This window comes from Lycium ferocissimum, chromosome 3 (assembly GCF_029784015.1).
Source record: "Lycium ferocissimum isolate CSIRO_LF1 chromosome 3, AGI_CSIRO_Lferr_CH_V1, whole genome shotgun sequence".
Lineage (NCBI taxonomy): Eukaryota > Viridiplantae > Streptophyta > Magnoliopsida > Solanales > Solanaceae > Lycium > Lycium ferocissimum.
Window position 1 is genome coordinate 65,362,959 of NC_081344.1, and position 14,064 is coordinate 65,377,022.

The 14,064-nt window shown below is 32.3% G+C and overlaps 1 protein-coding gene across 1 annotated transcript; it reads right to left on the reverse strand.

The window, feature by feature from the left end:
• Window positions 1-6,402: 6,402 nt before the first annotated feature.
• Window positions 6,403-10,927, reverse strand: LOC132051184 (uncharacterized). Its single transcript, XM_059442442.1, has 5 exons — window positions 10,810-10,927; window positions 9,731-9,831; window positions 8,153-8,234; window positions 7,963-8,045; window positions 6,403-6,739 (listed from the first exon to the last, which is right to left on the reverse strand). The coding sequence occupies exons 1-5, from the start codon at window positions 10,849-10,851 to the stop codon at window positions 6,496-6,498; spliced, it is 552 nt and encodes a 183-aa protein (XP_059298425.1). The 5' UTR covers window positions 10,852-10,927; the 3' UTR covers window positions 6,403-6,495.
• Window positions 10,928-14,064: the final 3,137 nt, after the last annotated feature.

A 14,064-nucleotide genomic window follows, 5' to 3' on the forward strand; every position in this document is an offset into this window, starting at 1 on the left:
ATATCTTATTAACACCAGTTATTTAACGTAAAGTGTACACTTTTCGGAAACAATAATAATTAAGAAATTCCTTTCAACAAAGCAAAGATTATATTCACTTTTTCTTTTTAACGAAAATGACTGCTATACGGAGGAGTATTAATTATCACAATAAAAATTGTCCATTCTTTTTCCTTTCTAATGGAAAATGTTTCACCTTTAAGAGCCTTTTGAAGATGACCAAAAACCAAAATCCTTAAACTTAACTTTCATAAAAAGTATTCTTGTCTATATCTTTGCTTTAGTAGTAGACGTTGACTAAAGTCCTAATATTAAAAGATGAACTTTCTTATATTATTATATTTTCCTATAGTATAGATCTCTTATAAGTTTATTTTCAAATCACGATTTTTTTTATCTTTAAAAATGATCAAGTTAATTCTTGAAAAATGGATGACATAGTAGTAAATAAATTTGGGAGAAAACAAGTAGGATGTAAGGGTATGCTTGGTATGGAAGAAAAATATTTTCGAACTTTTCCATGTTTGATAAGTCAAAATATTTAAACATTTTTTAGGTTAATAATAATAATAATAATAATTAAAAAAAACATGGTGGAAGTAGAGAAAACAAAGTTTCATAAGTGGCATTCCCTAATGTTTCTCTTCCTCTCCCACTCCACCCCCACCCCCCCCCACCCCCCCCCCCACCCCACACCCATTCCAACCAAGGGTGGATCCACAGTACAATACACTAGTTCCCGTGAACTCACTACGTAATTTTTGTGATTACATATTTTGAACTGTAATGTCAATTATTATTTTATATATATTAACTTGAGGTCACTGTAGGAACCCACAAATTTTAATACCTGGATCCGTCTCTGACTCCAACTCCCCACCCCACCCGCAGCGTGTTTGCCTATGTGTATATATAGTAAGAACACTACTAATTCTTTTAAAACAATTATAGAAAAATATTTTATGTGGACGCATTTAATTCTTTCATACCAAACACATTCTAAATAGTTAAATTGAAAATATAATAATGGAGCACAACGTAAAGTAGAAGGATATTCGAAAGACAAGAAGAGATGGAGATAGGAATTAGGATGTCATTTTCTGTCATAAATTAGGACTGAGAGAGACATCTATCTTCAAACCTTTAATTTTCGTCCACAATAAAAATAATTCCTTGAATTTAGTATACACCTTATTGTTCGTATATATGTCAAGCATGTACTCCACCTCTTCTTTATCTTTTCCTTCTATTTTTTCTAATATTTTCTTAGTTATCCATTCATCACAAATTTGCTAGCTACTGAATACATAAGAAGTGGGAAAAGAATAGTCGGTTAACAGTAAGTTCATCCTTAATTTTATAGCTGCAAAAAAACACATTTATCCATATCTTTTTCATTTTATCTTCGTGAATACATAAGAAGTGGGAAAAGAATAGTCGTTTTTTTTTTTTATTCGAGGAATATCAAGTATATGGTACTATTGAGTAACAAAACAAACAAAAATAGGACCAAGTTCTTTTGTTAAAGGGGTGGAGCCAGTAAGGGGTAAATAGTCGAAAAAATACACTGTATATACATGGTTAAAATTATTTTTTATATTTATATAATAGATGTTGAACCCTTTTGACTTATTCATGTGTTTACTTGTCTATATTTTTTAACCACCTTAGTAAAAATCCTGATTTCACCACTGTTAATAACAAAAATAGAGGTATAAGTCTAGGGAAGCAAATAGGGCTTCTAAGTTTGGACTTAGAAAGGGAGGATGGTAAGGAAATTTAAAGGGGTGACTTTCACAAGGGAACTTTGCACTTTTGGCCAATTGGCACGATATTCCTCAATTCCTCAAATTAAGTTTTTTGAATCACAAATATTTTTAATGAATCTCCCGATAATTTTCATATCTTGCACTTGCATAAAGAAATGAAGCTTTTAAAACAAGTATGAAGAAACAGGACCACTTCATTAGTTAGTGGTACATGATTATCTTTTAAGTTCAATTGCAATAGCCATAGGACTCTACTATTACTAGTTAGTTACTCCACTAGCTAGTTATGTAGCTATTCAACACCTCAGAGGTCATTTCAGGCTTATCTGATCCCAAACTAAATGCAAGTGTCATCAATATAATTAATCACTTAATTTGTGTTAATTTACTGCTTAGACATGTTCTTCAGAACTCGTAGAGGTAATTTATCTAGCTATAAGAATATAACATGCGGTTTTACTATGATTTTTCTCAAATAATGCACAATAGTTCGTCATCCAAGAGGTTAGTTAGCATGGGAAGAATACTGATTTTGCATGAAGAACAAAAATTATAGATGAAAAACCAGGTCCACTGTAATTAATTTATACACTTATATTATCCTTCTGTTATTTGTATTGATATACCTTAATCGCAATTTAAAGCTACTAATCTTTTTTCAGACATCAAATCTCCAGTTATCCCCAACTTAAAAGTTGAAATATTTACAATGTGATGTGAAGCTTCATTTCTTTTCTCGATTCTTTTATAGAACACCTGGATTAATAGAGAGTCCGGAGCCAAAATGGGTTATTTTTACAGCAAAGAGCCCAAAATGGGGTGCTCTTTTTTTATACCACAAGACGTTGGTTATCCAACAAAATGTTCATGGCGGAATAATTTCAACCAAAATTTTTTTTTTTTTTTTTTTTTTTTGTATTTCGTGATGCTATTCACGAAATAGCATTAAATTTTTATTTTTTTTTAATTTGGTTCATACAAAAAACGAAATTAAAAAAAAAAAAAATTGTCCTATTTCTTTGGTAGTCCAACGAAATAGGACAAAATTTTTTATTTTTTTATTTCGTTTTTTGTATAAACGAAATAATTTTTTTTTTATTTCGTTTATACAAAAATGAAATAGGAAAATATAATTTTTTTTTTTTTTTTTTTTGTATTTCGTGACTATTCTTTTGAAAATAGCATTAAATTTTTTTTTTTTTTATTTGGCTCATCAACAAACGAAATTAAAAAGATTAAAAATTTTGTCCTTGACAAAAATTTTAATTTTTTTAATTTCGTTTTTTATATGTGCTATTTCATTTTGTATAAACGAAACAAATTTTTTTATTTCGTTTTTTGTGTAAACGAAATATTTTTTTTTTAGCATAATTATCGAAATAAAAAAAATTATTTGAAATAAAAAAAAGATTAAAAATGAAATAGGAAAATATAATAATAATTTTTTTTTTTGTATTTGGTGATACTACTAACGAAATAGCATTAAATTTTTATTTTTTTTTTTTTTATACAAAAAACGAAATTAAAAAAAATTAAAAATTTTGTCCTATTTGTTGGTAGTCCAACGAATAGGACAAAAATTTTAATTTTTTTAATTTCGTTTTTTGTATGAGCCAAATTAAAAAAAAAAATTTAATGCTAATTCGTGAATATTATCACGAAATACAAAAAAAAAAAAAAAAATTATTATATTTTCCTACTTCATTTTTGTATAAACGAAATAAAAAAAAAAATTATTTCGTTTATACAAAAAATGAAAAAAAAAAAATTGTCCTATTTCGTTGGACTACCAACGAAATAGGACATTTTTTTTTTTAACGTTTTTGTATGAACCAAATAAAAAAAAAAAATTTAATGCTATTTCGTGAATAGCATCACGAAATACCAAAAAAAAAAAAAAAAATTTTTTTGTTGAAATTATTCCGCCATGATCGTGTATTTCGGATAACCAAGGGATCACTTTCTTTGTAAAAATAACCCATTTTGGCTCCGGACTCGATTAATAGACATAAAAATGTTTTCAACAGCACTTCTACCTAAAGTCTCCATCAAACATATCATCACACAAGCTTAATTCCTTTAATATTATTGATGGTGCTTACGATAATTTCTTTGCAGATTATCTGACTCCCGAACAGCTTGCTTTATGCTTAATGGAGTAAATGATAAATACTCACACATTGTTAATGCATTGCTTGATGATCTTGGAGGGTCACATGTACAACACATTCCAGAGAAGTCTAACATTGTCACCGATAATTTGTTTAAATATGATTGTAATAGGATTAGGACTACTAATGTGCTGCGTTTTATTTTCCTGCCTTCATTTGTGTGTGACTATCATGTTAACAACCTTTTAAGTTTGGCAAGAGGAGCAAGGTACGTTTTGTAATGACTAGTTAATATATAAAATGTCTTCTGAAGCAAGAAAAAATATTTTACAAACCTCTCCTGGTTATGTATGCATTAACATATACGTAAGATTTTTTTGTATAAAAAAGATTATTAGTTATGTATCAAGTTGGGCCAAAATATCTTTTTTCATAACAATATATTATCTTCTAAATTTAGCTACTTATTAATTTGTCAGATTGGTTGCATGTTGAAACTTGAAACGGATCAAAAAATTTATCCAATCAAATATTAATTTATCCAGGCTGACAATAGCATATACTAATTTGAAACAATGTTTAAAATTTACGTAGGAGTGAACATTCAGGACACTTGATCTGGTCATAATTAATGTTAAATTTTACACTTCTTATTTTCACTATACACCATCCTCCAATGAACCAAACAATTTTAAAATTCTTGAAATTTAAGTGAACTGCCTACCTAAACTGGTTGAAGCCAAAAGCATTCCCCTTCTCTTTCAATCTCTAGTCATTGCTTATGTCACTTTTGGAATTTTAAATATGTAATGTTCCATGTTAATGGATCAATACTTCATTCTGAAGTTAAAAAGCAGATTTTCTAACAAATAAACAAAAAAAAATAGGTTCAATGGAACACAATATGGGACCCTAAACAATAAGTGGAGATAGACTTCGAATAAGCTAGTTTATAGGATTGAATTAGACTCAAAAGTCTATTCCGTTAACACGGTATTAAAGATAACTCATCCCTATTCGTGATTTACTTAATGTTGATTTATATCCATACTCTAGATGTTAGCTCAGAACATGCGTATGGACTAGTAAGAGTGTCTCACGTTGATTGATAGAATGAATTGTTATCTCCTTATATAATTTTGAGCAATGCTTACCTCATGAGCTATCTTTCAAAGTTGATTTCAGAGGCGTAGTGGCATACAATCAATTGAACCCTGCGTCTTCAGTACAGATTAAAAAATCAGTAAAGTTTCAACAAATTATTAATGACTGCTCTTTCTTCCGGATTTTATATTTTCTATGGCAATTGCAGTGCTTGTTTAGTTCATATGTGTCTTATTGGGTAGTTTTCTTCCGAACTCCATTTGGATAACTGGGAAAATATTGTTGGTAATACAAATCTAAAGTTGGGAAATTTGTTTTGTTACCATTGTCGCAGTAAATATTAACTTAAATATGTCTTAACTTGGCTAGTGTGTATTGATTCTTTTCATTCATTTCTTTCTTGAATGTAGATTTTTAATGTTATGGATCATCGATCTAGCGAGACACCTGAATCTGCACACACTTCAAGAATCGAGGATCAGAACGTCTTATCTAGCTGACGAACGGAGAAATGAGCAGTCAGCAACAACCTACGCAGAGGGGCCTGTTTATCAGAACGCTAAGGGAAAGAAAAGCTGTGGTAATCTCAACTCTGAAATGTCATCTGAAGAAGAGAGGAGTCCTAAGGGGCAAAAATACTATAAGACGTTACAAAGATGAGTTAATTATAACTCCACGGGTTGCCCCAAGCCTTTGGTCTAGTGATAAAAGCCCGTGATAGGTGGATTGGCACACATCAACAACAACAAAATACCCAGACCCCCCACAAGTGGTGTCTGGGGAGGGTAGGATATACGCAAACCTTCCCCTACCTTTGTGGGGCAGAGAGGCTTTTCCGAAAGACCCTCGGCTCAAAAGGGGAAAAAGAAAAGAAAGGAAAGGAAAAGAAAGAAATTCGAAGCAGACACAAAAAAAAATAACAGCAAAGTAACAAGATATAAAGCAAAGGCGCAGGTATTGGCACACATCACGCATTAGAATCCTCCCATGGAAAGAGCCTGGTATTTAAGTGAAAAAAGGTAAAGGAGCAACCCTATTATCAAACGAGTTTTGAACCTTGCTCCACTAGTCCTCGAGAATTTCTTGGTTATTAAGAAATGGGAAAAAAACTCCATGGATTGCTTCCGTCCAGAACCACAGATGTATAGTCTAGTAGTGTTAACTTTATACTTCATTTACTCGTGATTTTTCTCTCATTACAGGCTTATTACCCAAATTTTCTCATGCATACATTTATTTGTGCCTATTTCCTTAGAACATACCTGCCAGATAATTCTCCGTATGCAAATGCAAAGGATCATGAAAATCCAAAAAGTAGAAAAGGCTAATATAATTGATACAAAATTAACTCCCAATCAGAAAATTAATTCAGGATCACAGTAGATCCACATGACTAATGTTACCAGCATAGAAAATACAAAAAAAAAATCTAAATAAGTAAACAAAATCACCTTTAAGTTACACTTACCGCCTTCTCTTTTGCGATTTTGGAGGTCACCTTTAAGTTACACTTACCGCCTTCTCTTTTGCGACTTTGGGGGTTTAAGAACACTCCAGTCCAATCTATGTGGCTTTTTGGATCTCCCGCTACTACTAGGTGACGATGCTGGATCGTCAAGAACTCTCTTATTTGATTTGTTTGAATTCTGCGCCTCAGAGGATGTATCTTGCTTCCATTTAAGATCTTCGTTAGGATCGTCATACGAGTCGTCCAGATCAGAGTTCTCCAACTCACATTGTGATGTTCCATTTTCTCTGTAGCAATTAACAGTAAGTAGTTACAGGTCTGAGAGAATTTCCGCCATCCATAGCAAGCGTTTGAAGATCTTTGGTATAAAATAAACAAACATTGGACTCCATAAATATAAAATATAAATAACAATTGGACTCCGCAAAAATAGAAAACAGCTTAAATTAAGTTAAAGAGTGCTTAAAATAAGCCAAAACCAAGAAGTGGCTCAACCCCAACTTAGCCATTTTGGTTTGACCAACAACTTTACCCTTTTATCCCTTATATTTTTTGTTAATTCCAATACTACCCTTACTTCTAAAAACCTTTAAGCACTTTTATCCAAATACGTAACTGCTTATTTATAAAATAACTTTCAGCACTTAAAAGTACTTTAAGCACTTATGCTTAAAAGTCACTTTTTTCCAGCTAATCCAAACGGGCTACTAGACTCGAAAGACAAATAAAATGCCTAACAAGACACTCAACTTATATATAGGACTTGCAAGTTATTGAAATGCACCCAATCTAACATACTCCCTCCGTCCCATTTTACGTGATATGTTTGACTTGACATGGAGTTTAGGAAGAAAGAGAGACTTTTGAAACTTGTGGTTTAAAACAAGCCATAAATATTTGTGTGGCTATAAATCATCTCATTAAGGGTGAAGAGAAAAAATTAAAAAGATTTTTTTTGTTTTTTTACCCCTCCCCCCAAGGAGCTCCCCCTTTTGCTACCTTGGTGACTCGAACCCACAATCTTCAGATTGGAGGTGGAGGATGCTTACCATCTGAGCAACTCCATCTTGTCAAGTTAAAAGATACATTATTTCTAAAAATAGAAATGTCATTTTTTTGGGGACAGGCAGAAACAGAAAATGTTGTCATATAAAACAGGAAAAAGGGAGTAAAACTATATAGAAATCAAGAAAGTCCAATGCAATCATTGGGACAAAAGATACCTACTTTAGTTGACCATATTATTTACAAATTGTATTAGTCCTTTTACGTGTAATCGGATTTCTTTAAGCCATCTTTAATGAACCAAAGACATCAGTAAGAAGGAATTTTCAACATATTCGGCTAAACAATACACTAGGAGGAAGTAAACCTATTTAATTATCAATGAAACAGATGCAAAAAAGTCAAGATGGTATATACTAGAAGTAATGGGCCATAATGCCTACTGCATAGCAACAATGCACAAAATAGAAAAAGTTACAATGAAAACTTTAAGCATCAAACTGACCTTTTAGGCAATTTTTCACTGGTCTCCGAAGAACAAGCAGCAGAACCTTCCGCACGTGGTTTTGAAGCTTCTTCACTCAATTTCTACCAAGACAAGTCTTTCATGAGACAGGATAACAAAACCACAGGAGAGTAGGAAGAACTGAACAGTCTTCGGAAACTATCTTAGGTCATGCAAAACATATACTCACATCAATAGAAGGATTGAAACCTTGAAAAGACATCCGACCCTTTATAGCCCCAGGGTGGGGATCCCCTTCCATAACGATAACACTGAACGCGAAAAGGCAATAAAGAAAAATCTGAGGAAAATGTATTTGTATAAAACAAAGAAAAATATAGAAATAATGCAAGAAACACGCATCTTTGAATATTTAATATTAACCAAAGCACATAGTGTCACATAGTAAGTGAAATAGATTCCATCAACTTCAAATTTGTAAAAAGGATTATGATAAACGGAATCCCTAAAATATTACTTTTATACACTTGGCTCATCATACCGACGAAATTTAAAGTTACTAACGTCCAATATGCCCTTATAAAACATCTAAACTCTAGTGCAAGAAAAAGTTACTTTAAGATAATCTTCTTAGTTTTAAATACTGACAACCATTTACAGGAAAAAGCTATACGAAGTCAGCTTTTCTAAAGATCATAATTGAGCAACCTAAATATGAATACATCTTCCATGCTAGTGCTACTCGAGCACTGCAAAGAAAGAAATACATGCTTGATAATATAATTAACCATTTAACATTTACTGAGGTAGTCCTTTATGCGCCCTTAAAAAGCAGTGCTCAGGCACAGCCTAAATCTGGGCAGCAATCTTGACATTAGCTAGAAATGAGAAATCTAGTCTCAGTGGTATTAAACTTGGTGCAGCTCTAAACTAAATACAAATAGACTCAGTCCAAGGAAACTGTAAATTGCAATAGTCCCGGGTTAACATTGGTCCCAAAATAAAGGTGTAAACTAAAAAGTGATGTATACTCTTAGGGGTCGTTAAGTTGATGGTTAGGAAGGGAGTTATTCATGTATTCAAACATGCATAACTAATATCATGTTTGGTAGCTTTGTAGTTACTTTGTATAAAATTCAGCACACCAAGTGCGGCGCTTGCTTACCAGCTAACAACCCCGCATAACTAATACGTGTACAACTTATGATGAAATCTATGTATTATCTATACAGGTTAGAAGATGGAATAAGTAATACATGAATAACTAAAACGAGGGTTCGTACAAGTTATGATGAAATCTTGCATCTTACAGTTAGAAGATAATAAGTAATACATGAATAACTAAACCCCCGCATAAACCAACAATCGACCAACCCGGACATACCCAGGGTATGTAGGAAAGAAGTATCTCATCATATCGAAAAGTGAGCAAGATGAAGATATGACAAGAATTCTAAGGCCAAATGCACAAAGAGGCGAGGAATCCCATTTAAAGGAGCTTGTTAAACTGAGAACGATTAATCAGCTAGGTGCATTTTTTTTCTTGTCCAGCCCTCTTTCTTCTTTATTATAATATCAAATTCCTCTTATCTTAAAGCCGGCATTATGGTAAAACTACGGCAATTTTCAACACAAAATGATTCCTTATCAAACAATTTCCAACTGCAAATGGTGCCTTTCAGGAGTATAATTGTGGTCATACTTCCATAGTACAATGCATACAAACTTTAATACTACTATTTGAATATCCTAGGCCAAGTCACATCAATTAAAAAACAAAACAAGAAAATTCGAAGGAAAAAGTTACCATCTTTTGGGAGCACTAGAGGAGGGGAAGTTTCCATCAGGTATCACTTCATCTTCTTCTTTCTTAGGCTTTTCCTCTCTCAGAGCTGCCCTTTGCATAAACTGCAATTACAAAAACATCAAAAACCTTTAGATACAACAATAATTACGCGTCAATCCCATATACTTAAGGGTCGTTTGGTAGGATGTATTAGAAAAAATTAATACATTTATTAGCTTTGGTATTCTTAATTCCTTGTTTGGTAGTGTTTTTCAACCTATGTATAACTAATACATGTATTAGTTATGCACCCTTAATACATGTAGAGGGTGTTTGGATTGGCTTTTTAAAAGTAGATTATAAGATAAAAGCTAAAAGCCATAAGTTGGGAATACCCAACTTTTGGCTTTTGGCTTATTTTTGTACTTTTTGGCCTAAAAGTAGGTGCTTATAAGCACTTTTTATCTTTCCCAAACACCGCAAGACGTAGAAAGAAGTTTAAAAGCCAATAAGACTTAAAATAAGCCAATCCAAACACCCTCGTATTAGTTATACATAGCAAACCAAGGTATTAGCAATACAAGGGTTATTAATACATGGATAAGCATGGTTAAAGACCGAACTGCCCTTAGTACACAAACCAAACGGTGGATAAGAAATAATACCAGCATAACTAATACACCATATTAGCAATATTCTTATACACCTTACCAAACGACCCCTTAGTGTAAGCTCTATGAATGATTTGTATCCACTCCCCTCTATTCAGAAAATTCACCAAAGTTAGAATTAAAGCTGTCAAAAAATCAAAACAACCCTCTTCCTTAATTTTGGGTTTAGAACCGGTTATGCTTCACAACAATTGAGTTTCCAAAAAAATTTAAATAAAGCCAATAAATTACAAAGGGCTAGATAACAAGTTGAGAAAATCATGTAAGAACTAAAAACCCCAGTTAAGATTTTCCAATTTTTATATGTAAGAACTTGGAAAAAATTATGTAAGAACCAAAAATCTTGAAAACCCAGTTAAAAAGTTCCTATTTTTATTTAATTTATTATAAGCAGATTAAAAGCACCAAAATTGAACGTTAATTTTTTACCTTCAAGTTCCTCAAGGTAGTAGATAGTTCACGCTTAGCCATTCTTGATTTTTTTTAGAACAAATACTTGGGGAGAGCCCACCAAAACTGAACTTACTTCCTATTCTTGATTTTCCGGCAAGGTAATGGTGACAAACTGAACAGAAAATAACAGATTTAGTCCTAACGACACTGGGAGTAGGGTTCATTAATTGGGCTTGTTCATGTTCAATGATGGCCCAATGTTAGATTTAAGTCATTTTTCATTTTTTTGTGCGGAATGTCCAGGCACTGGTATTTAATTTTTGTCCATCTAATTTGAAATCTTTAATTTTTATGCTACTCCTAAAATTTATAAATTTTGGGTTCAAATCTCCACTCTGTCAAATATTAAAAAAAATCACACGGCAAAAGTTTGTAGCAAAGTTAGGCCTATTCAGGCAAAAGTTTGTCTTCGCTCGAATAGCAGTAACTTTTGCCAAAAAATTGCCTATTCGGTAAAAGTTAGCCAAGGCAGTAGGTGTCTTGTAAATTTCAAAATATATATCTATATATACATTTTCTTAAGGCAGATTTTTGCCTTATGCCTGGTTTGTCTTCCGGTGAAGGCAAAACTCTGCCTCATGCAGAATTTTACATGCAAAACTCTACCTACCTTGCGATATTTTTTTTAATTATTAACTGAAGGGGGGTTCGAACCCTAAATCAAAGAATTTTTAGTGAATGATAAAAATTAAAGATCACCAATTTGAGGGGTTAAAATTAAAAACTAGTGCCTTTAAAGGCAAATCGTGCAAATGACCAGTCATTTTTTTGTGCGGAATGCCTTCACTAAATATGATGCCCAAGACAAAAGTTTTAAGTTATGCCTGAGACAAAAGTTGTACCGGACAAGGGATAGATTTATGCCCCAAGCCATAACTTCTATATAAAAATTATGCCTCAAGGCATAACTTGCCTTCGAATTTCTTTTTTTTTTTTTTACTCTGCTGAGATTCTAAAGGCTTAACTTTTACCCGAATAAGCTTTAATTTGCTACGAAATTCTGCCTTGCGATTTTTTTTATACTCTAATGGGATTCGAACCTAAAATCTCAAGGATATTTTCGGCCACTTAAAGTGTCGAAGGACAAAAATTATAGACAAGCAATTTGAGGGCCAAAAATTAAAGACCACCCCCGATTAAGTTGGGTGATTTGCATAAGTAACTGCGTGGAGGACCATTGTTTAAATAATAGCCGAATTATAAAGTACTATTTAATATTTGTTCGATTTAAAATTAATTTTAAATTGCGGGATTGAAGTTGAAAATCTCGATTTGAAATTTGATATTTCATATATACGGGTGTGAAGAAGGGAACTGTTAAGCTTAACTTCAAACTTAAATGTTTGAACCCAACTATGTCAAATTGAGATATTTGAGTTTCAAATTAGGCTTGATAGTTCCCATCTTCAGACCTGTTTGTCGATACGCGTGTCTAAAGTTCAAAAACTTTAGCACAAAAGTTCTGAAGGTTGGGATTGCAAAGATTAGCATGGCGTTTAATTTTATGAACCAATGAAATTCCATGGGTTGATATATAATAAATTGTTCATTATTTTCTACGGACAATCGAACAGATTTGATAATCAGTATCACCTTCTTCATTAATTCTATAAGTCATGGATAATTGGGTCGCTCAATGTTGAGTTTAAGATATTGAATGCCAATCTGTTTCTAATTTTAGGACGTGACATAAAATTGTATGTTTTTAAAAATTGTAAATTTAAAGTCAAAGTTAAAGGACGAAAGTTTTCCTATACTATCCAGAAGTATTTTAATTTTGCTCTCTATTATACGTTTGAACTATTCATATCTTTGTTATTACCAAATTATCTCGTATTTGTTTTAAATATTAATAAGTTCTAGCATAAAATGGGTAAACTTTACATGTACAAATTCTTCATGAAAAAGGGTACAAATTTAACCCTCAACTTTTGACTAAGGTTTGAAATTACTCACAACTTGGAGCTCTTTTATAATTTTTTTTTAAAATTAAATTTAGCCATAGCTCTTTTATAAGTCAAAGGACAAAATAAAGACTTTTTTTAGCTAAGTGTTAGGATAATATTAAACGAAAAGATCAAGAGATAACAAATTTATTTAATTTTGGATGATAAATTTATCTTTTAGTAATCTAATTGTATTAAGAAAAAAGGTCTAAATTTGTCCTAATAATATCCTAAATTGCTCGATTATTCTTTCAGTTAAACTTTTTGTTCATTCATACCCTTGTCGTCAACAAATTATCTCATATTTGCTTTTAATTATTAACAGAGCTCCAGATTGAAATAGGTACTCCACGCATGCAATTTTTCAACAAAAAGGTTCAAATTTACCCTTTAAATTTTACCTTTGATTTCAAATTACGCATAAGTTGGAGTTCCATTAAGGGTCAAGGCAAAACGAAATCTTCTTCTAACATAGGAATAAAATTGACCAAAAAATTTATGATATTAAAAAGGGAAAAGGGTCAAAAATACCCCTCTACTTTGGAAAAAGGGCAAAAAATATCCTCCGAACTTATTTTGGGTCAAAAATACCCCTCTCATATTTAAAGTTTTCAAATATACCCCTGTCTTGATGAAAATTAACCCCCAAAATAATCCGAAATCATTTTTTAAACCCGCTCCATCATTTAAACCCAACCCAACTAAATAATAACCCACAAAATCCCCCAATTCCCTCAAACTTCAAACCTACGTATTGGGGGAATAAGGGGATCTTATGGGTAGTTATTTAGTTGAGTCGGGTTTAAATGATGAAACGGGTTTAAAAAATGATTTCGGGTTATTTTGGGGGATAATTTCCATCAAGACAGGGGTATATTTAAAAACTTTAAGGATGAGAGGGGTATTTTTGACCCAAAATAAGTTCGGAGGATATTTTTAGCCCTTTTTCCAAAGTAGAGGGGTATTTTTGACCCTTTTCCCTATTAAAAATGCTCAATTTGATTTCTCATTCGGTGTCCGGTATTCGCATTAGAGTCCGATTAATTGCATTCATATCGGGTAGTCCCACATTGGGGGGCAAAACACTCTTTAACAAGGTGACTCCATGCCAAGGAGGTTCGAACTCGAGGCCTTTTGAATAAGTATGAAATACTCTAACAAGGTGACTCCATATCAAGAGGGTTCGAACTCGAGACCTTTTGGATAAGTTATGAAATAGTACCAGCTTATGCACCACAACTCTGGTGAGTAATTAAACTCCAAATTTGCAGGCCTTTATGATTAG